The sequence below is a fragment of the Giraffa tippelskirchi genome, chromosome 3, assembly GCF_054371585.1.
Source record: "Giraffa tippelskirchi isolate mGirTip1 chromosome 3, T2T-mGirTip1v1.2.pri, whole genome shotgun sequence".
NCBI classification, from domain to species: domain Eukaryota; kingdom Metazoa; phylum Chordata; class Mammalia; order Artiodactyla; family Giraffidae; genus Giraffa; species Giraffa tippelskirchi.
The window spans coordinates 80,329,145-80,350,446 of NC_137277.1; the positions used below are offsets into that span (position 1 = coordinate 80,329,145).

General features: G+C 38.8%; 1 protein-coding gene across 2 annotated transcripts in view; it reads left to right on the top strand.

Annotated features, from left to right (window-relative positions):
* The window catches only part of CCDC141 (coiled-coil domain containing 141), a 230,821-nt gene extending 211,338 nt beyond the window's left edge, over positions 1-19,483 (top strand). Inside the window, exons 23-25 of one of the 2 annotated variants that reach the window (XM_081579496.1) lie at positions 8,306-9,159; positions 11,312-11,575; positions 19,204-19,483. In XM_081579496.1, the coding sequence (XP_081435622.1) occupies positions 8,306-9,159; positions 11,312-11,575; positions 19,204-19,456 (1,371 nt within the window). In that variant the 3' untranslated portion in view covers positions 19,457-19,483. Of the gene's footprint in view, positions 1-8,305; positions 9,160-11,311; positions 11,773-19,203 lie in introns of those variants that run through there. The other variant, XM_081579498.1, reaches the window with a different exon arrangement.
* Positions 19,484-21,302: the final 1,819 nt, after the last annotated feature.

Genomic DNA, 21,302 nt, shown 5'->3' on the forward strand with positions numbered 1-21,302 from the left:
TTGACCCTAAGAATTCTTTGTTGTGGGAGCTGTCCTTGTGCATTGTAGAGTGTTTAAGAGCATCCCTGGCCTCTGTGGACTAGATGCCAGCAGTACCCACTCTCCAACCGTTTGTGACAACCAAAAATTGTCTATAGAAATAATCAAAGTCCCCACGGGAGCAAAATCAACTTTGAGACCAACTAGATGAAATAATAAAGAATAACCTTAAATGCCTCACATTTTCTTAACTAAGTTGCAAGAGATACTAAATTCAACATCATATGATTTTTTTTTAGATTCTACATTGTCAACAACGTATATCTACTAAAATTAGAAACAAAAGCTATTGCTACCGAAACACACTCATTTATACTTAGTATAAATGCCTTTTTTGCTTTTCTTAGAAAAAACTCAAAGGAACGGATTCCTTTTATATAAAGCAAGATTTATTTTCATTGAGAAATCACTTTTATTTTAATATAAATTAAAAGACATGATAGATCATCAGCTATTTAGGATAAAATTGAAAATCCATGATTACAACTGTCAAGATCTCTCATTGACCTCATTTCACATATACATTCTGGCACAACTGGCAAAGTGAAAAGGTGGCAGTAATTTTCTCTGTTAAACAGTTCAATCATATTTACCCTTATCGTCTCTATCATTTGCATTATGAGTCCAATGTAATGAGTTCCTAAAATGCCATGTGGGAAGATAACCAGAAGCACCAAATAAAAAACTTATCTGGAAGTCACTGCATTCAGTTCTAATACCCTTACATGATGTTATTTTTCTCCAAAACATTATTTGAGTCAGAAAGAATAATTCCACCAAACTATTACAAGAATGTATTCATCACAGGATTTTTTTCCTGGAGATAGTAAAGCGCTTCTCATTTTTCTGACTCCAAAAATGCAGCTGGTGAAATTGGGCCATTCAGTAAATGCAGTGCCCATTGTACTGCTAACAGATCAGTGGTGGTGTTTTATTCCCTAAGGTGAGCACTGAAGCTAAATCCACAGGAATATCTAACAACCCCTAAGGTTAGGCAGAGGCACAGAGTATAAGAGCCTTGCCTAAAATCACAGAGCTATCTAAGACTTGCATTTACAGTTACAGAATTCTAGTACTAGAAGGAATTTAACAATTATCTGATCGAATCTCATTTTACAGTTGAGGAAACTGAGGCCAAAAGAGATGAAATATTTTGCCCTCCAGAAATCACAGAAAGTAGTGTCAGAACTGGGCTGGCTGGCAGCCCAGGTCTCCTGAATTTCAGCCATGTAACTTTTTTTCACAAGACCAAAAGGGAGTTCTAAGAAACTGCTGCATACAAATATAAATAAGTCATTATGTAATGATACTGTAGATTCCCATGCCAAATCTTTTCCCTCTTGCCATTCATCTGTTACACGATGATTAATAAAGGAGTAGCATGGAAGTACTTTCACAGCACAAAATTCAGGGGAGTGCTTTTATCAAAGTGAGTGAGGACAGCCCCTGGGCCTTCATCCACTAATCCTGATCATCTGGTTGGAGGAGTAAGATATTCTTGAGACATTTGCTTTGGCAAAAAAATGGAAAGGGCAAAAGTGTTCTCACCACCTTTCTGTTCTCTCTTACCTGTCCTCCCCAAATTCTCAAAGGTACCAAGTTGCCCCCTGACTGCCCAAATCCCCTTCCAAGGGCCTTTCCCAGAAATGCCTTTCATAGCCCAAGCCCTCTGTTCAATATCTTTCTTTATCCACTTCCCACTTACCTTCCTTAAATCTGATTTGTCCCAAGAAAAGGTTATCTACTGTGGAGATATTTTAGAAGATAAAGTTTTGTGGTGATTGCTTAAATTTCCCACCTAGATGGCTCCCCACCCTACAGACTTGGACAATTGGTGCTATACATGTAATTCAATGGATATAGTTTATCCCTATATTCTCTCTTCCAAGATGCTCACTTTGTTTTCCTACATGGTGAAGTGAAGAAGTGAAGTGAAGTGAAGTGAAGTCACTCAATCATGTCCGACTCTTTGTGACCCCATGGCCTGTAGCCTACCAGGCTCCTCCATCCACGGGATTTTCCAGGCAAGAGTACTGGAGTGGGTTGCCACATGGTAGTGATTATAAAGTCAAGTGATAATGTCCATCAGTGAAAGTGAAAGTTCAGAAATCCTGACAGAGATAATATATGAGGCTATAGATTGAGGATTAAGTAAAAGTTAATTGATCATTAGATATGAAAGTATGGTGAGATCTTTGAGGGGAAGAGTATAGAGAGAAAATTAGAGAACTTAAAGACAAGATCACAATCATTCATATATTTAGAAGATGAGAAAAAAAGGAATCAACAAAGACAAAATTGAGAATGAGATATGTTTTGAGGCAGTAAATCAGTTTCCCAGCCACTTTGCCAGAGCTCATCAGATTAATGCAAATATACCCTGTCTGTGCTGAGATACATGGATTTATCTACTTCTTTCTACTAATGGCAGTGGGTCCCTGGTGGCTTAGGTAGTAAAGAATTTGCCCACAATGTCAGAAACTCAGGTTTGATCCCTGGGTTGGGAAGATCCCCTGGAAAAGCGGATGGCAACCCACTCCAGTATTCTTGCCTGGAAAACTCCATTGACAGAGGAGCCTGGTGGGCTAGAGTCCATGGGATTGCAAAAAATTGGACACGACTGAGCGACTACACTTTCACTTTTCTTTTCTACTAATGGCAAAACATGGCTTTATAGTGGAGAAATGTTAAAAATAGTTGGTATATGTTAATGTTTGAAAAGCATTTTTATAAAGGAAAACTAGTAGACCCAGAAAACAACAGCTTATTGAGTTCTAAAATGGATTTTTAAAAAATTGCATAATGACTTAAAAACTAAAAGCTTGTTTCCATTTGAGAATAAAGACAGAAGTGCCAAAAGCTAACATGATTCATGCAGAAAAACTTGTGTTAAACTCACCTTATTTTGCTTTCTGAGATGATTATTTAATAGAAAAGTCTAGGTTTGTGCCATAGACAAAATGTATTGTGATTTCAGGAAGTCATTTGATTAACACATTCACAATAACTCTCTTAGGGTAAGTGGAGAAATGTGAACTGAATGGGTATTCAGTCAGGTTATAGTTGTGTCCAAGAGTGTTAAGTGTTTCATCAGTATCAATCTGGAAGACAGTTTGCCTTGCCCTGGGGAGACAGCTGGCTTTGTACTAAACTCTGCAGTGTTCAACACTTTTATCAATAGTTCAATTCAGTCACTCAGTCATGTCTGACTCTTTGTAACCCCATGGACTGCAGCACACCAGGCTTCCCTGTCTATCACCAACTCCCAGAGCTTGCTCAAACTCAGGTCCATTGCGTCAGTGATGCCATCCAACCATCTCATCCTCTGTTGTCCCCTTCTCTTCCTGCCTTCAATCTTTCCCAACATCAGGGTCTTTTCCAATGAGTCAGTTCTTTGCATCAAGTGGCCAAAGTATTGGAGCTTAAGCTTCAGCATCAGTCCTTCCAATGAATATTCAGGATTGATTTCCTTTAGAATTTACTGGTTTGATCTCCTTGCAGTCCAAGCAACTCTTAAGAAGTCTTCTACAACACTACAGTTCAAAAGCATCAATTCTTTGGCATTCAGCCATCTTTATGGGCCAACTCCCACATCCATACATGACTACTGGAAAAACCATAGCTTTGACTATGCAGACCATTGTTGGCAAAGTAATATCTCTGCTTTTTAATATGCTGTCTAGGCTTGTCACAGCTTTTCTCCCAAGGAGCAAACGTCTTTTAATTTCATGCTGCAGTCACCTTCTGCAGTGATTTTGGAGCCCAAGAAAATAAAATCTGTCACTGTTTCCATTGTTTCCCCATTTATTTGTCATGAAGTAATGTGACCAGATGCCATGATCTTAGCTTTTTGAATGTTAAGTTTTAAGCCAGGTTTTTCACTCTCCAATCCAGTTCAGTTCAGTTCAGTTCAGGCACTCAGTCATGTCCAACTCTTTGCGACCCCATGAATCGCAGCACACCAGGCCTCCCTGTCCATCACCAACTCCCGGAGTTTACTCAAACCCATGTCCATCGAGCAGTGATGCCATCCAACCATCTCATCCTCTGTTGTCCCCTTCTCCTCCTGCCCCCAATCCTTCCCAGCATTAGGGTCTTTTCCAATGAGTCAACCCTTCGCATGAGGTGGCCGAAGTATTGGAGTTTCAGCTTCAACATCAGTCCTTCCAATGAACAACCAGGACTGATCTCCTTTGGGATGGACTGGTTGGATCTCCTTGCAGTCCAACGGACTCTCAAGAGTCTTCTCCAACACCACAGTTCAAAAGCATCAATTCTTTGGTGCTCAAGTTTCTTCACCGTCCAACTCTCACATCCATACATGACCACTGGAAAAACCATAGCCATGACTAGACGGACCTTTGTTGGCAAAGTAATGTCTCTGCTTTTAAATATGCTATCTAGGTTGGTCATAACCTTCCTTCCAAGGAGTAAGCGTCTTTTAATTTCATGGCTGCAATCACCATCAGCAGTGATTCTGGAGCCCCAAAAAATAAAGTCTGACACTGTTTCCCCATCTATTTCCCATGACGTGATGGGACCAGATGCCATGATCTTAGTAGTTTTCCAATCCAGTGGATGTTGGCAATTTGATCTCTAGTTTCTCTGCCTTTTCTAAATCCAGCTTGAACATGAAGTTCTCAATTCATGTACTGTTGAAGCCTAGCTTGGAGAATTTTGAGAATCAAAATTGCAAATCAATAGTCCTGTGTGATTCTTATAAAAACAAAAGAAGAACTAATAAAGTCACTTTCATAAAAAGATAGCATATAGATCAAAGAGATGATGATTCCACCCATTACTTCCCACCTGGAAAGTAAATAATTCTCAGAAATAATGTTATATTTGGGGGGATAACATTAATAATTTGAAATGTGTCTGGAAAAAGATTTGAGAGAACTCTCTCTTATTGTCAGTAGAAATTATCTGGTATTGTTATTTTTAATGGAAAGTATTTTTCTACTTCAGGAATTATAGGGAGTAAATTCCCTTCTTGAGTCTATCACCATCTGAAAGTGAGACACTTGAGTCAGGAATCAGTAACTAGTTAAGCTGGATTGGAAGTCAAGGGTGGGACATTTCCAATGGGTTTCCCAAAATTTCATCTCTGATGAGACAGACTTGGCTTCCCAGTCACTTGGGTGCACAGCTGAACAACACAGGCTTCCCATGCAGAGGTTTTCATGCCTTAGAACTAATGTGGGTGCACTAGCTTGGTGGAAGGCAGATCCAAAAGAGAGCGCCTCGGAGAGAAAGAGCTGACCACGCTCACTCTCTTCTTCCAAACACACAGCTTCATAAGTCAGTTCCTTCCTAGGGGTAGTATGGAGTGGGGGGATTAGCCTGGAGTTTTACCCAAATTTTTCTCCTCAGCTTGTTGCATAGGCTGCCCAAAGAAATCATTGAGAAGTTGCCTGCCTCTGCATGACCCTCAGATTAACAAATGTGCTTTCTATCCTATGAAGTTATTCTTAACATGAATAAAGTATCAGATTCTTCTCCAAGAAAGCACTCTTTCAGGAAAAAGTATTCAAACAGGGGGCTCTCAGAATGGCATAGAGGAGGTTCTTACACTATTTTTGGATCAAAGTCACTGTGAAAAGGAAAATAAGCACTCCACTTTCAGGAAGAGGTAGAAAGAGCTAAGCTGTGGTAGGAAAACCAAAAGAAGGAGGGGCATTCCTTATGAAATATGTGTTTATTTAGTAACTTTTTAATTGAAGTATAGTTGATTTACAATTCTGTGTTAATTTCTGCTGCACAGCAAAGTGATTCAGTTATACATATATATATATATACGTATCATTTCCATTATGGTTTATCATAGGATAGGGAATATAGTTTCCTATATACAGTAGTACCTTATTGTTTATTTGTTCTCTCTATAATAGCTTATATCTGATAAACCCAACCTCCCAATCCATCTCTCCCCTAACTTCCCCCTACCATGGCAACCACAAGTCTGTTCTCTATGTCCGTGAGTCTCTTTCTGTTTCATAGATAAGTTCATTTGTGTCATATTTTAGATTCCACATACAAGTGATATTGTATGGTATTTATCTTTCTCTTTCTGATTTATTTCACTTAGTATGGCAAAATTTCTAGGTCCGTCCATGTTGTTGCAGATGGCATTATTTCATTCTTTTTTTTAAATAGCTGAATACTATTCTGTTGTATATATGTACCACATCTTCTTCATCCACTCCTCTGTTGATGGACACTTAGGTTATTTCCTTATCTTTGCTATTTCTGTGTCTTTGCTATTGTGAATAGTGCTGCTGTGTACATAGGGGTGTGTGTACCTTTTTAAATTAGAGTTTTGTGTGGATATATGCCGAGGAATGGGATTGCTGGATGATATGGTAATTCTGTCTTTAGTTTTCTGAGGTACCTCCATCCTGTTCTCCACAGTAGCTGCACCAACTTACATTCCCACCAGCAGTGTAGGAGAACTCCCTTTTCTCCACATCCTCTCCAGCATTTATTTTTTGTAGATTTCTTAACAATGGCCATTCTGACTGGTGGAAGGTGATAACTCTTTGTAGTTATCATTTGCATTTCTCTAATAATTAGTGATGTTGAGCATCTTTCCCTGGGCCTATTGGCCATCTGTATGTCTTCTTTGGAGAAATATCTATTTATCCTTTGCCCATATTTTATTTGTTGCTTAGTTGTATGAGATCTGGTTTGTCATATGGTTTACAAATATTTTATCCCACTAGTAATTTTTTTTTAATGAGAAAAGCTTTTAAGAACTTCTGGCTTTAGACTCAGGATTTAAATTTCTACTAAATGGCTGAAGGAAACCACTTTTTCTCAACTGGGTTTATGCTTTCTCTAAAGATAAGTCATATCTGTAGAATAGTAGAAGGTACATTGTTTTGCTTTTAATCTTCAACCTGAAAACATATTTATTTCTCAAAAATCACTTGTATATGTCAGGAGTAGAATTATGGCCTAAAATGAAGAACTCAAACTCAAAACAAAACACAGCTTTCTCATGTGCAAGTGGTAGTAACAGGACAAAAACCAGTAACTGTTAAATTAAGTAAAAATGCACCCCAAATGCTGTGGAAAAGCAAAGAAAGAAGTGGATATAGAACAAGCAGGTTGGGATTGATGAGATCTCTTTCAGCTTCAATATTCTTTTGAGTCCATGCCCGAAAGGATATTTGAACCTCTTATCAAACCAGAGACGGACGTGGATAAGTGGAGAGAAATCCTAGAATAGAGTAAGTGAAATGGATCACTGTTTCTCAGTCTCCTAGCATGACCTATGTTCCACATGAGGCAGAAAGACAAGTGGCAAGTGTTCCTCCACTGTGTCTTGGTGTGTTCTCCAGCAGAAGGCTGCAATGTGTGATTGTTCCCTTTGTATCTATTTCCCCACTAGGCTGGCATCTCCAAGAGGGAAGGATTCTACCTAGTTTTACTTACCATTTATCTCTCCTGTGTCTAGCACAGGAGCCAGTATATAATAGCTGCTCAGTAGATATTTTTCATTGTAAGAATAAAACTAAGGGTCTTTTAGAAAATAAAACCAGTCATTAAAAAATAGATTTATCTATATGAGTTATCTACAGTTGTCAAATTCATAGAGACATAAAATAGAAGGGGCTGAGACGGGGAGAATGGGAGGTTAGTGTTTTATAGGTACAGACTCAATTTGTAAAGAGGAAAAGGTTCTGGAGATGGATAATGGAGATGGTTGCAATGACAACATGAATGTCCCTAATGCCACTGAACTGTACACTTAAAAATGGTTAAAATGGTAAATGTTAGATTGTGTGTATATTTTGCCACAATAATTTTAAAAAAATGAATGGCTTTCCTGAGAAAAAAGCAGGGTTATTCTTGGAAGATGTGAGGATCACCTAAAAAGAAGCCTCTGATGTTTAGGAACCACATTCTATGACGTGCAGACAGATAAGTAAACCAAAGCAGAATTTGCTAGTGGAAGAAGACTCCTCAGACCATGATTTGAAAAACATGGATCCAGTCCAACCCCATCATGAGAGACGAGAACCAGGGCTTTCTGTCCTCTATTTCGCAAGATCTGTCACCTCTCACTTAGCAGCTGGAGGTCAGTTTACCCATTCCTTAGTCATGGGACCATCTACACTCAGGTTCAGTGGACAAATGGTTTCAAGTTCTGTAAGGTTGGGGCCAGGGCCCCCAGCTGTCACTCACTGCAGGTCTTCTCAAGTTGTTCCTCAAGTTGGCTTTGTCAACATTAACTCGAAACTTTGGCTTTTCCATTTTGAAGGAGCAGGCCCAGCCAGCAGCCATCCTGGCCGTCAATGGAGCACGAAATGATCAGCTTCCACAGGGCGTGAAGCAGCTGGTCCCCGGAAAAGAGAGTGCTGTCCAAGGCCTGCTTCTGCCTGTGGACGTGCTTTCAGGAGAAGAATATGAGTGTGTTTCACCCGACGACATCTCCCTGCCTCCAGTCCCAGGAAGCCCCGATTCTCTCCTCGCTCCGTCTGACATGGAGCTGGAGGCGCGTGTCAGCCCGTTCCCCCGCCATCACCTAAGCAGCCACGGGATGCAGACGGGGGCCAGCGGTCCAGGAGAGGCCCCGGAAACTGGCTTTCCTCCACCTGCTGCTTTTGCTGATGTTTGCAATGATAAGAGAGAAACGTTTTCAAGTCATTTTGAGAAGCCTTCCCCCCAGGTCCAAGCTGAGCCCCCATTAACATCCCAAGGATTTCTGGAAAAGAGTACTGCCTTCCACAAAATCAGTGCTCAACTTCCAGAGAGCATGCGCAGTGAAGTGCATGACAGAGCTTCGCAACAGCACCCCCAGGCTCAGGGACATTTGCTAGAAACACCAGAGAAAATGCATGCTAATGATAACGTCACTAAAACCCGAAATAGGCTGCATGCTTCCCAGGATGCATTCTCGGGCCTCGGGTTTCAGCCAGGCCCCAGCCAGGCCTGTCAGAGGCAAATGGTTCCCCGAGAAGAGATTATAAGTACACCAGCTAAGAACAGCATGGTCAGCCTAGCTGGCCAGGCCCCTAATTTCTCCAGGCTCCTGTCTAACGTAACTGTCATGGAAGGTTCTCCAGTGACTTTGGAAGTTGAAGTAACAGGATTTCCAGAGCCTACACTGACATGGTGGGTAGCCTATAATGACAAGCCATAAACAGAAACAAATTGAATCTCTTCTCTGAGCAAATCATTCTGTGTGCACTAACTTTAAAGTTTAGAGGAAGCTGGTTAATGTTCTACATCACTGCAGCTGTGCATGTTTCAATCTCACATCAAACCCCCAACTCTTATTTTTAGTAGCCACATGGCTAATACGTTGAAAAATAACCATAGAAAATAGTAATTTAACCAAGTCCAAAAGCACTGCAACTTAGTTGCACCATTTTTTGGTATCAATTTGACATTCCACATTTCCAAAGATTGTGGCTTGAACTTCTTTCCTACTGTTTATTTCTACACAAGCATGAAATTTTCTTGGTTTAATAACCTGAATTCAGTGGGTGGGGGTGGGGGTGGGGAAGCATTTGGGTATTTCCCTTTTCTGTCATTTACCTGTTTCAACTTTTCCCTCTCACAATACAGTCACACATGCCACTTTTCTAATATTGTTTATTTCACTAAGATTTCTTTTTATTTCTTCAATGTTGAAGATGGAATAAAAATATTCCTTTCATAGTTGCTTATATGATAGGCAATAAGCCCCTTTTTGAAAGGTAGCATAATAACTGAGCTGTGAACAATGTGGTTTTACTCTAGAGACATCATTATTTTTGGCCTATTTATTTTAATAAAAGTAAAACACAGAATACAGGTTTTCAATCATTGTTGTTATAAAAGCAGTTCTAATTTCCTTAACGTGTGGGTTACTTTTAAACATTTAGAAACTTTTCAACCCTAAATATATTTCTTTGAGGACAAAGTTACTAAAACGTGAGCACAAGTTTATACTTATAAACTAAGTAAAATAGCATTTGTTTATCATAATGTTTCAGTAGACAATATAACAATTTCAATTACTGTGTTTGCCCATTGATGGTACTTGAAGTATGGATCAGTTATCTAAATAATTTATGAAAAAATGTTAGTCTCTCAGATTATTAAATGAAATTGCACTTGGATTACAGTGCAGTCATTTATGCTTTTTGTCTTATTTTGTTTTCTTTACAATTGCATGTTTTTTTACAGATCAGGAATTTCGTATTTATGAATTTAAATATCAGTAAATTCATTATTTAATATCATTATTTAATTCATTATTAAATATTAGTTCACTCCAAAGAAAAATGTCGTCTGAAATGTTTCTTGTTTTTGTCCACACAAAAAATAGCTTGGTTAGCATTTATTATTGAAGAACTACTGTGATATTGTGAAAGAAAATATCCTGCCCTTGAATTTACAACAATTTTTCTCAGTTAACAACTGGCAAGCTGTCAGGAAATCAGTCTTAGGACACTCAGAAAAATGCAAAATCATCACTCAAGCACTGGGAATAGAAAGTGATTCAGGTTTGTCACCACTTCTTGCATGGAACAACATGGGGAGAAATAAATAAGCAAGAATCTAGAGTGTGCAAAATAAACAAGTTATTTGCTTTATACAATGCTGCAGCTAAGTGTTCATACTCATAAGAAACTTTTAGAAATGTGTCATTAACAGTAACAATCCAATTGCATGAATGCCCTTTATAATTAGAAATCATTTTCTTCTAATGAAATTAATTCACAAAAATTAAATGAGCTCATCTTGCCAGCAAGTGCTATATCTGTACCTTCTCCTAAAGTGGCACATTGGTATTCTCCAGGGATCTTGCAGGATGAGTCTGATGGGGAAGAGTCTTGCTTCAGTAGACTCTGAGAAGTCACAAGCTGCTGCTTCATAGCAGCTGAAAGAATGACACAGGTCAAATAGAAGATGCCGTTTCCCACTCAGGGTAATTGTTGCCATGAGAAAATGGTGGCCCAGTGTGACCAGATGGCCTGGTTTTGTTAAGAGGAGTTGGATATCTGAATTTTCATATGCAATATTCTAATTGTTAAATGTCAAAAAATTCAGTGTTTAAAAAACACAGTCTGAGTCCATCAAGTACTTCCTTGGCCACCAGTTGCCAACCACTGCTTGAAAGATAAACAGCCCCACTGGGTTTGTGGTTGCTGCAGAGTTCCTGCTAATGCTAGAAAATATTGCAGTAGCAATGGACCCAATTGCAGTGCTTATTAGAACTTGGGAATGATGTGAATAAACCATGATCCTGACTTTAAAAATTGACTCTCTGCTTCAGGTACAAGAAGGGCCAGAAATTGTCTGCAGATGGGCACTTGCAGGTTTTACACAAGGAGACAAGACACTTGGTGTTCATTCCGAAGGTATGCGAGGCAGATGCAGGCCTCTATGTGGCGCGGGCCCAAAACCGTAGTGGCATTCTCTCTTCCAGTGTCATCCTCCACGTGACAGGTAACCGCAAGCCGCCCATCGCAAGGATAAACTGGATCATGCTGTGTGTCATCTATGTCACCGTGTCCCTAATGTACTGGCTACTCACACAGTAAGTGCAGGGTTGGCACCTGTGGATGTCGTTTTCATGAGTCTAAAGGACAACAATAGTTTATTTTCCTGCATCTCCCATTTAGCATCCCCCACCAAGTGTACTTCCAGTCAAGCCATATTGCTTTTTTGGCTAATGCCAAAGTTCTGTGAAATAATCAAATTTTCTTTAGTGCTTTATTTGAAGAGCTTGGTAAATCATTAGTAGTGAATCAGGATACATCTTTGAATTCTAGAAAGAGATATGTTCAGTATAAAACCCAGTCAAATTACACTATGTTTATTACCTCCTAATTTAAGAGCATGCAGACCAAGGCTTACATAGACATGCACATGTGAGTTTTATTTCAAATCCAGTTGTTCGATAATCTGTTTTTAATTGTACTCATAAACATCTCTTTGTAGAATAAGAGTAGAAATGTTGAGCTAAAATTGTGACTTTCCTTATTGCACAAGATATCTTTCAATTTTGCTTTTCCTGTCTTGATCCCATTTATTGAAATACGGTCTATGTAGTTTCAACATAGCCTACATTCCTGAGTCTGAGGATGGCACTGCAAATAGTCATTCCTCCTGTTGATCTCATGGGTTTGACGTTGGAGAATAGATGTGCCATCAGCTTTAAATGGAGATTGAAACTTCCATCAGCTGTGTGTGTCACAGAGCAAGGGGGAGCATAGGTGCAGAGGTGGACCAACAGTACTCCTGTCCTTCCACTGATATATTTTGGGCAGCCATGTGTATACAATTGTAACCAGCTCCTCCTGCTTCTAGTCTTGTCCTGCTGCTGACCATTTTTACAGCCATTATAGTGGTAAGGCATCTCAGTGCTCATTTTCCCCTTTGGAAACAGGTTCATAGTCTACCTCTTGGGCAATTGATGGTTTTAATTTCTTGTCTTGTAAAGATCTGGAAAATAGAAAGTACTCTATGAAGGCTAAGGGTAATTATATTCTTTAATGTAATTTGTCATCACACTGCCTCCTGCCCACTACTTGTCCTTCAGATATTATTTCTTTAGAATATTAAAAATTAAGAGTGGAGTTAGTATGTGATTTCGAACTACTTCCATGTAGGAAAATAATGTTTTCTGAATTGAAACTTAAATCCTTTCCAATTTCTTAAGACTATCTCTTTTTCAAAGATTTGAAGTTAAACTCAGGGGGATATATTTAGCATGATCTCAGAGAGAAAAAGTATATAATAGGATGACATAAGATGAAGTCTATCCTTTTCTTATAATTATCCCTGTAATATTGAAGAATGTTCTATGCCTTTCTGAAACATACTATTTAGAAAAGAGGATCATCATTTTAGTTCACTAAAAAAAATGAGCATGTATAGGTGAGGCATTTGTTTTTAGATTTTAAATGTAGTCTCATCATGTTAGGGTAAAATCTATAGTTGAAAGAATATTCATTATAGATTTTTGATAGAGGAGAGGAATTAATTATGTTGCTGTAAAGACTGTCTGCAAATAAAAATATTTAAATTTAATATATTCAAGTTGATATTAAAAAGTTACTGGGTGTTATCTGAAGATGTGAAATGTATGGCTAAGTAAAAATATATGTGTGGCATATATTTTCTTGTGCTGTGTATTCAGTTTAATTAAAAAATTTAATCTTTTAATTTTCTTAAAAATTTTGATAGAAACCTATTAAAAACTTTTATATATGCAGTATCCCAGGGAATTCATAATCTCTTAATTCACCTACCCTCTTTGTCCAGTTTCAAGTATTGTGAATATCTTGCCAAACCGCTATTCTCATTTGAAGCTAAAGAGTAAAACCTACTTATGTCCAAAGAGGGCTGGTAGACCCAGGTAACAAATTCTTATCTTACTCTATCTTGTTAATTTAATGGGATCTACTGTCCCATTTTGTAAGTTTGGTTGAATCTTTTTAATAGGAGAAAATCAAATGAAAGTTTAATAACGTGTACATTAGAGAGACCCAGAAAAACTGATTAATGCCAGCTTGGTTGAAATTTTGGTTTGAGGTTGTAAAGGCCTGGAAATTACTGGTTTGCTTTACCTGTTGCATGCTAGTTGTTGCTAATCCTTTGAGGAGCAGAATGGAATATACATATACCCATGGTGCATGACCAAATAAGGTATATAAAGTCCCTGATATATTTGATTTATATATCAAACATAAAGTGTATATATATGTATATATATAAACACCACATGTTTTTATACATATATACATAGAGCTCAAATGTTGAAATAGAGCATTATGCTGATAGTAATGTTATAGTTCCAGTAGCTGTGTGTCTGCCTATCTTTTTATCTATCATCTATACATCCATCCATCCATCTATTTATTAATATTTACCTATCTACCCACTTACCTACCTACATATTTTTCCAGGTTACTCACTACCTAGTGGAGAAGGCAATGGCACCCCACTCCAGTACTCTTGCCTGGATAATCCCATGGATGGAGGAGCCTGGAGTGCTGCAGTCCATGGGGTCTTGAAGAGCTGGACACGACTGAGCAACTTCACTTTCACTTTTCACTTTCATGCATTGGAGAAGGAAATGGCAACCCACTCCAGTGTTCTTGCCTGGAGAGTCCCAGGGATGGCGGAGCCTGGTGGGCTGCCATCTATGGGGTCGCACAGAGTCAGACACGACTGAAGCGACTTAGCAGCAGCAGCACTACCCAGTAATCCCCATAGCAGTGAAGAAGAGTTTGCTATTCAGTTATTCTTCAGGCTATAATTTAATTTCAAATACTTAAGTGTGATTATTCTTTTGATTAAAATTTTTGTCTTGATGAAAAATTCCCCTTGTGAAAGTATGAACCAAAATTATTGGTTAAAAGTTAAGAAAAGCTTAGGAAATGGACATGATGTTTCTATTTTGAGATATATATATATGATTTATACTTATTTACTTCTAAATTCTGGACAGTTAGCAATATCAAAATACTTTTCAATAAAATGAAAATGACAAAAAAATTTTAAAGAACCTATACTCGATACCTTGAAGGAATGCAACGCAAAATGTGTTTTGAGCTTCTGATAAGGCAAAATCATTTTTTCCTGTTTTATTTCCTAGCAAAAGAATGTATAAACATTTGATGGTAAAGTTTTTTTTTTTTTTTACATTCAATTCCAGGACAAATTTATCATAGGAATCCTCATATTTGAATCTTTGCATATTCTATAATATCTAAAATATTTGGAAAAAGAAGCAGGAACATTTAGCTGATTCATTCAATAATGCTAACCACCACTTAAAACCAAGACACAGGCTTAAAATAAATTATTGCAAGAACTTCCTAACCACTTTATCCAAGTTTAAATTTCTTAGGTATCACACAAAGCCCTTCAGTACCTATGTTTCCATTCCTAGCCTCTGTTCCATCCCTTCTGATCAACATCAAGTGATACCTAACTTCACATTGTACCCTATCATGCTCTTCTCTTCAGTCCTCCTTCCCAAAACTGCCTTACTGTGGTCCACCCAACTTCATGTGGCTTAATTCCTGCTTATCCTTCCAGGTCCTTTTGAGACACAACCTCCCCAGGAAGCCTTCTGACCCATCAAGTCCAGTATAGATGTTCCTGTCATGTGCCCTGTCTTCATCCAAGTTGCCCTTGTCATGTCCCTTAATAGTTGCGTTGGAATTGCATGTGTGAGCATCTGTCTCCTGGCTATAGTGAGAGATGCTTATCAGCAGGATCTGTGACAGCCCTGTTCATCATTATGTTCTCAGCACCTAAGGCATAGTCACACTCAATATTTTTTGAATAGTTGTCAGAGGTAAGAAAAGATAAGCCTAGCTTGTTTTTCCTTTTTCTTTTGGAGAGATGGATGGGAGAATGTAAAAAGACAAAGATGTTATTTGTTTGCCTGAGTATTATTTCCTGTTTTGGAAACTAACCACTTAGAATTAGATTCTATGAAGTGTACATAAAACTCTCTCACCTAACCTATGAAACTTAAGAGAGAAACCTTCAGATCATCAGGCTTTCCTGATAGCTCAGCTGGTAAAGAATCTGCCTGCAATGCAGGAGACCCTGGTTTGATTCCTGGGTCGGGAGGATGCCCTGGAGAAGGGATACTTACCCACTCCAGTATTCTTGGGCTTCTCTGATGGCTCAGACAGTAAAGAATCCGCCTGCAATGTGGAGACTTGGGCTCTATCCCTGGGTTGGGAAGATCCTTTGGATGAGGACATGGCAACCCACTCCAGTATTCTTGCCTGGAGATTTACATGGACAGAGAAGTCTGGTGGGCTATAGTCCATGGGGTTGCAAAGAGTTGGACATGACAGAGCGACTAAGCACAGCACAGCTTCAGGTCATCTGGACTGCACCCAAATTGAAACTTTAAACTTAAAAATCTGTGATGGCTCTAGTAGTCAAAATAATATTGAGGAGATAAAAGTCAAAATCCAGGACCATTTTCCCAGCATTTTAAAGTAGGTATCAGTCAGTTCAGTCGCTCAGTCGTGTCTGACTCTTTGCAACCCCCTGGACTGCAGCAATGCCAGGCTTCCCTGTCCATCACCAACTCCTGGAGCTTACTCAAACTCATGTCCATCAAGTTGGTGATGCCAGCCAACCATCTCATCCTCTGTCATCCCCTTCTCCTCCTGCCTTCAATCTTTCCCAGCATCAGGGTCCCTTCCAATGAGTCAGTTCTTCACATCAGATGGCTAAAGTATTGGAGTTTCAGCTTCAGCATCAGTCCTTCCAATGAATACTCAGGACTGATTTCCTTCAGGATTGACTGGTTGGATCTCCTTGCTGTTCAAGGGACTCTCAAGAGTCTTCTCCAACACCACAGTTCAAAAGCATCAATTCTTCAGTGCTCAATTTTCTCTATAGTCCAACTCTCATATCCATACATGACTACTGGAAAAACATAGCTTTGACTAGATGGACATTTGCTGGCAATGCTTTGTTTTCCAATGGCCTTTGGCCAGGCAGTCTCCTCAGTCCATGGAATTTTCCAGGCAAGAGTACTGGAGTGGGATGCCATTTCCTTTTCCAGAGGATGATCCTGACCCGGGGATTGAACCCAGGTCTCTCGCATTGCAGGTAGACGCTTCACCCCCTGAGCCACTAGGGAAGTCCAAAGCAGATATAATCAGGTGTAAAACATCATTAGGTATAAGTGGAGACGTGGGTGTCTCACCTCTCAGTGACTAAGTCCAAACTGCCAAAACCAGGATTTATGTACATCTTAACAACACAGTACAAATTATCAGTATTTTATTGTGTCTGGGGCTCAATAATCTGATAGTGAACAGACATTATTTAAAACTGACATTTCATTCATAAATGTAAATCTAAAAAAAAGCCAAATGCAAAAATTTAGATTATTTGAATTCCAAATGAAGGAAGGAAAAAATACTGCATCTTGTTTCACCATATTTATTTTTATTCATGACCATTCCTTCCTAGAAATTGCCATCTGAAGCTTTTGACATTCCTGTGGTAGGTACAGTATTTTAAGTGTGTCCATGAAATAAGTTAGCTGAAACAAAATAAGATATCTCCTCCTAGTACACTCTGATATTGTGCGTGTCAGTGCAAATGCCAAAGCATGACAGACTTTTTTCCATTTATAATAAGCAGTATCTTGAGCTGCATCAAAGAGCCAGAAGATTTGCATTCCCTAAATGAAACAGTGTCCTGCTCAAAGCAACAGTAATTCATTTTCTCCACTCTCATCACATGAGATGAGATTTGAATGTTATCAGCTGTGTATGAATTCAGCCTCAATATGGAAAGCACAAAGCTGCTGAATTTGGCTTTTCCCCAAGAATCTCCACACCACTATTCCTTCTGTGGGTGAGAGTTTATATAACATAACAAACCACCCAAGCATTGGGGGTGGAAGTTGGATGCATGACACTCTTCCAGATGACCAAGTCTTTGATTCTGGAGTTTGAGCGTTTGGCCGGATAGCTCTACCTTCTGTTCAGTAGAAATTTCATTTGTTTAAGCCAGGACTTGGCAAATCCAATTTTTTGGATCCTCTTTTTTAATGCCATAAAATTAATACCCTATCCTCCTCAAAGGACAAGGGAACAGAAAAAATTGTATAGACATGGATGTTTGTGTGCATATATTTCCAGTTAGTGCAATAAAAATCTGGTGAAATTAAAACATATTTTAACCATAGGTGTAGCTGGAAAAATTGATGATTTTTTTTAAACTAAAACAATAAGTACACAATTGGAAGTTTTCAATTTGAATTCTAATGGCTTCCTGATATGGCTCTTTTCCCATTTAGAACCCACTTAAATATCAATACTTATAAAGTAATAGCTCTAGAACTGGCTAGTGAAACAAGCTTTTCCCTTTGTCATTCAACAACTGTTATTTTCCAAAAACTTTATTGATTCAAACAATTACAAAATGGTATTTTTTATATTAGCATTAAAATATCATATAATGAAATTTTTTGAAGATAAAAATTCAAAAGATCAAATAAAAAGGAAGCTTATCCAATGGGAAATAATCTCTAACTCTTATTATTCTAATAAAGGCAGAAGGCTACCTTTCTTTGTAACAAATATTATGCAGACCGCCATACAAACAGGCTGTTGGCAAGCAGGGCGGCTGGAAGTGCAAAGTAGGAAACCAGGTACCTGGCAGGATCAGAAAAGCTAAATGCCCATCTGCTCCAAAGGGTCTTTTCTAGCAGCCATTGCCATGATGACCCTCAAAGGCCTGCTTTTGATGCAAGTTAATGCAGCTCTCGAAGATGCCTCTTAAGTGCACATTTATTCACTTCTGTTCGTTGTAAAGAAGTAGTAGAATTCTCATCACATCCTGGTCTGGGTTATCAGATTAAATAAGAACATTTCCCCTACCAAAAAAAACCTCAACACATTCTTGTGAGGAAATGGGGTATGTGGGAACCTGAAAGACTTATCCGCTGTTCCACCAAGTGTGGGAAATTAAAGGACCAGAGGGGAGAAGAAACCAAACATCAGGATGAGAAAACTGAGTAAGCTATGAATTTCCTATGGATCTAGGAAATTTATGTGGGGACCTCCCTGAGAGGAAGTTCAGTTCAGTTCAGTCTCTCAGTCGTGTCCAACTCTGCAACCCCATGAATCGCAGCACGCCAGGCCTCCCTGTCCATCACCAACTCCCAGAGTCTACCCAAACCCATGTCCATCGAGTCGGTGATGCCATCCAGCCATCTCATCCTCTGTCGTCCCCTTCTCCTCCTGCCTTCAATCTTTCCCAGCATCAGGGTCTTTTCAAATGACTCAGTTCTTCACATCAGGTGGCCAAAGAATAGGAGTTTCAGCTTCAACATCAGTCCTTCCAATGAACACCCAGGACTGATCTCCTTTAGGATGGACTGGTTGGATCTCCTTGCAGTCCAAGGGACTCTCTAGAGTCTTCTCTAACACCACAGTTCAAAAGCATCATTTCTGCGGCGCTCAGGTTTCTTCACCGTCCAACTCTCACATCCATACATGACCACTGGAAAAACCATAGCCTTGACTAGACGGACCTTTGTTGACAAAGTAATGTTTCTGCTTTTTAATATGCTGTCTAGAGAGGAAGTTAGGGGCCCCAGTAAAATGTGTCTGCGTGATGTTTTTAGTTCCTGTATTAGAGTAACTGTATTGGTTCACGTGTCAGGGAGAGCCCTCAGTCCACAACTAATGCTCTCAAGAAGGCCGTGACAGACGTGGAGACAGAGGAAAAACATGAGAAAGTGCTGACAAGTGGTGGCAGAAGCTGGCTGCTGTGGTGCACGTGCTGCAAGCCATCCAACACCAGAGGCGGAGCCCACCTGAAGGGGAGGAGCAACGAGAAGTTCTTTCCTAGAGACTTCCAAGAGAGCCTGATCCTCCTAATGCCTTCATTTGGAACTTCTAGCCTTCAGAACTGAGAAAGAATAAATTTCTGTTGTTTTCAAGGCTGTGGTATTGTTCTCCTTCAGTACACTTGGGGATGGGTTCCAGGAAACCTCTTTCTTCCACAGATACCAAATGCTCAATCCCTCATGTAAAATAACGTGTACCTTGGGAACTTCCTTTATCAGCAGGAAGTTTCCTGCTGGGCATCAGCAGCTACCGAGGGCCAACTGTTCTTTGTTACAGCAACCCCAGGAAACCAATGCAAAATGTCTTAGAAAAATCCATTCAAGTTTTTCTCTGGGAATATTTACTAGTAGACATAACTAGCATTTCCAATAAGCACTCCCAGGTTGTGCTGGAAGGCCTCAGTTCTCTTCTTGATCTGGGGATCACCTTGGTATATGTCAGTCAACCAGTAACTATTCATCCTCTAAATGAACACTGTCCCCTAAGTACACCACAGTGTACTAAAACCAGACCAATGTTTTAACATAAAGCTACAAACCAGTATTACTCATAAACACAAAAATTCTCAACACAATACTAACAAATTGAATCCAACAGTGAATAAATAAACTTTCACATACAATGGGATTTTTTCCCCAGATATACAAAGCTGATCCAATACTCAAAAATCAGTCAGTATAATCCACCACATCTACAGGCAAGAAAAGAAAAATCATATGATTATATCAATTGCTTCAGGAATAACATTGGAGAAAATTTAACACATATTTATGGTAATTTAAAAAATAAACTCTTAAGAAAACTAGTAACAGAAGAAATTTCCTCAACTTGATAAAGAACATATACAAAAAACATATAACTAGCATCATATTTAATGGTGAGAAACTCCTCCCCGCCCCCCCAAGACTGGGAAGAAGATAAGAACGTCCTCTCTCACAACTCTCATCCAACTGGAAGTCCTATGTAGTAAATAAGACAAGAAAAGGAAATAGAAGTTCTGTAGATTGGAAAAAAAAATAATATGCTTTTGTTTATACAAAACATGATTTTGAATAAATATTGAATGAATATAGCAAGTTTACCAAAACCCTTGTGCAGAAGGCCTGCACCAATGGTATCCAGGAAAAAGGCAAGGAATTAACAATAAATGAATCACATTGAATTGGGCATCTTTAGAGATCAAGACAAAATGTGGGAAATCTGAACTTGTCTCTTTTCCAAAAATGGATTATAGACATCATGGATACTCAAAATCTAGTTGCAACATCTCACACTTTATTTTTCTTGCAGCTTCCTGCATTACTTTGGGGGGTTTTGAGAGAGGTAAATTATTTGAAGTAGGCAGTAATCAATAGAGCAAGGGAATATTTGATGTGGAACATAAATCAAACTTTATCATTTTCTGCCATTGTCATTATCAGAGAAAGAAAAATAGACATTGTAATTATAGTGTTGTAGAGCTGAGCTTTCTCCAATGATAATATACTAATATTAGAACAAAAAGAGTCCTTTTAACCTCTGACATCAAATCCCAGAGTGGATGATTTATCAGTTGGTACTCTGCTGCACTGCAAGAGTGAATGTATTGCCCATGCACGGATAAGTGCTTTTCCTATCAGCAAAGATGGACTCATGATAGCATGTTTCTAAGATTTCTTGATAGAAATTGGAGCTAGAATATGTCAGCCATTATATTATACTCTAAAAAGTAATCAGTTTCATAATGTCACATCTTGGTCAATTAAAATATGGAATACTATTGACTACTTTGGCACCTACATCTAACTAGAAACTTCAACACAACTAATCATTTTGTATTTTGTTGATGGTAACTATAAGTGCGTTCTTCATTTCTATGTTCTTGAAGGTAATTTTTGGTCATATATATCACTTGTCTAAAAATACAATTGG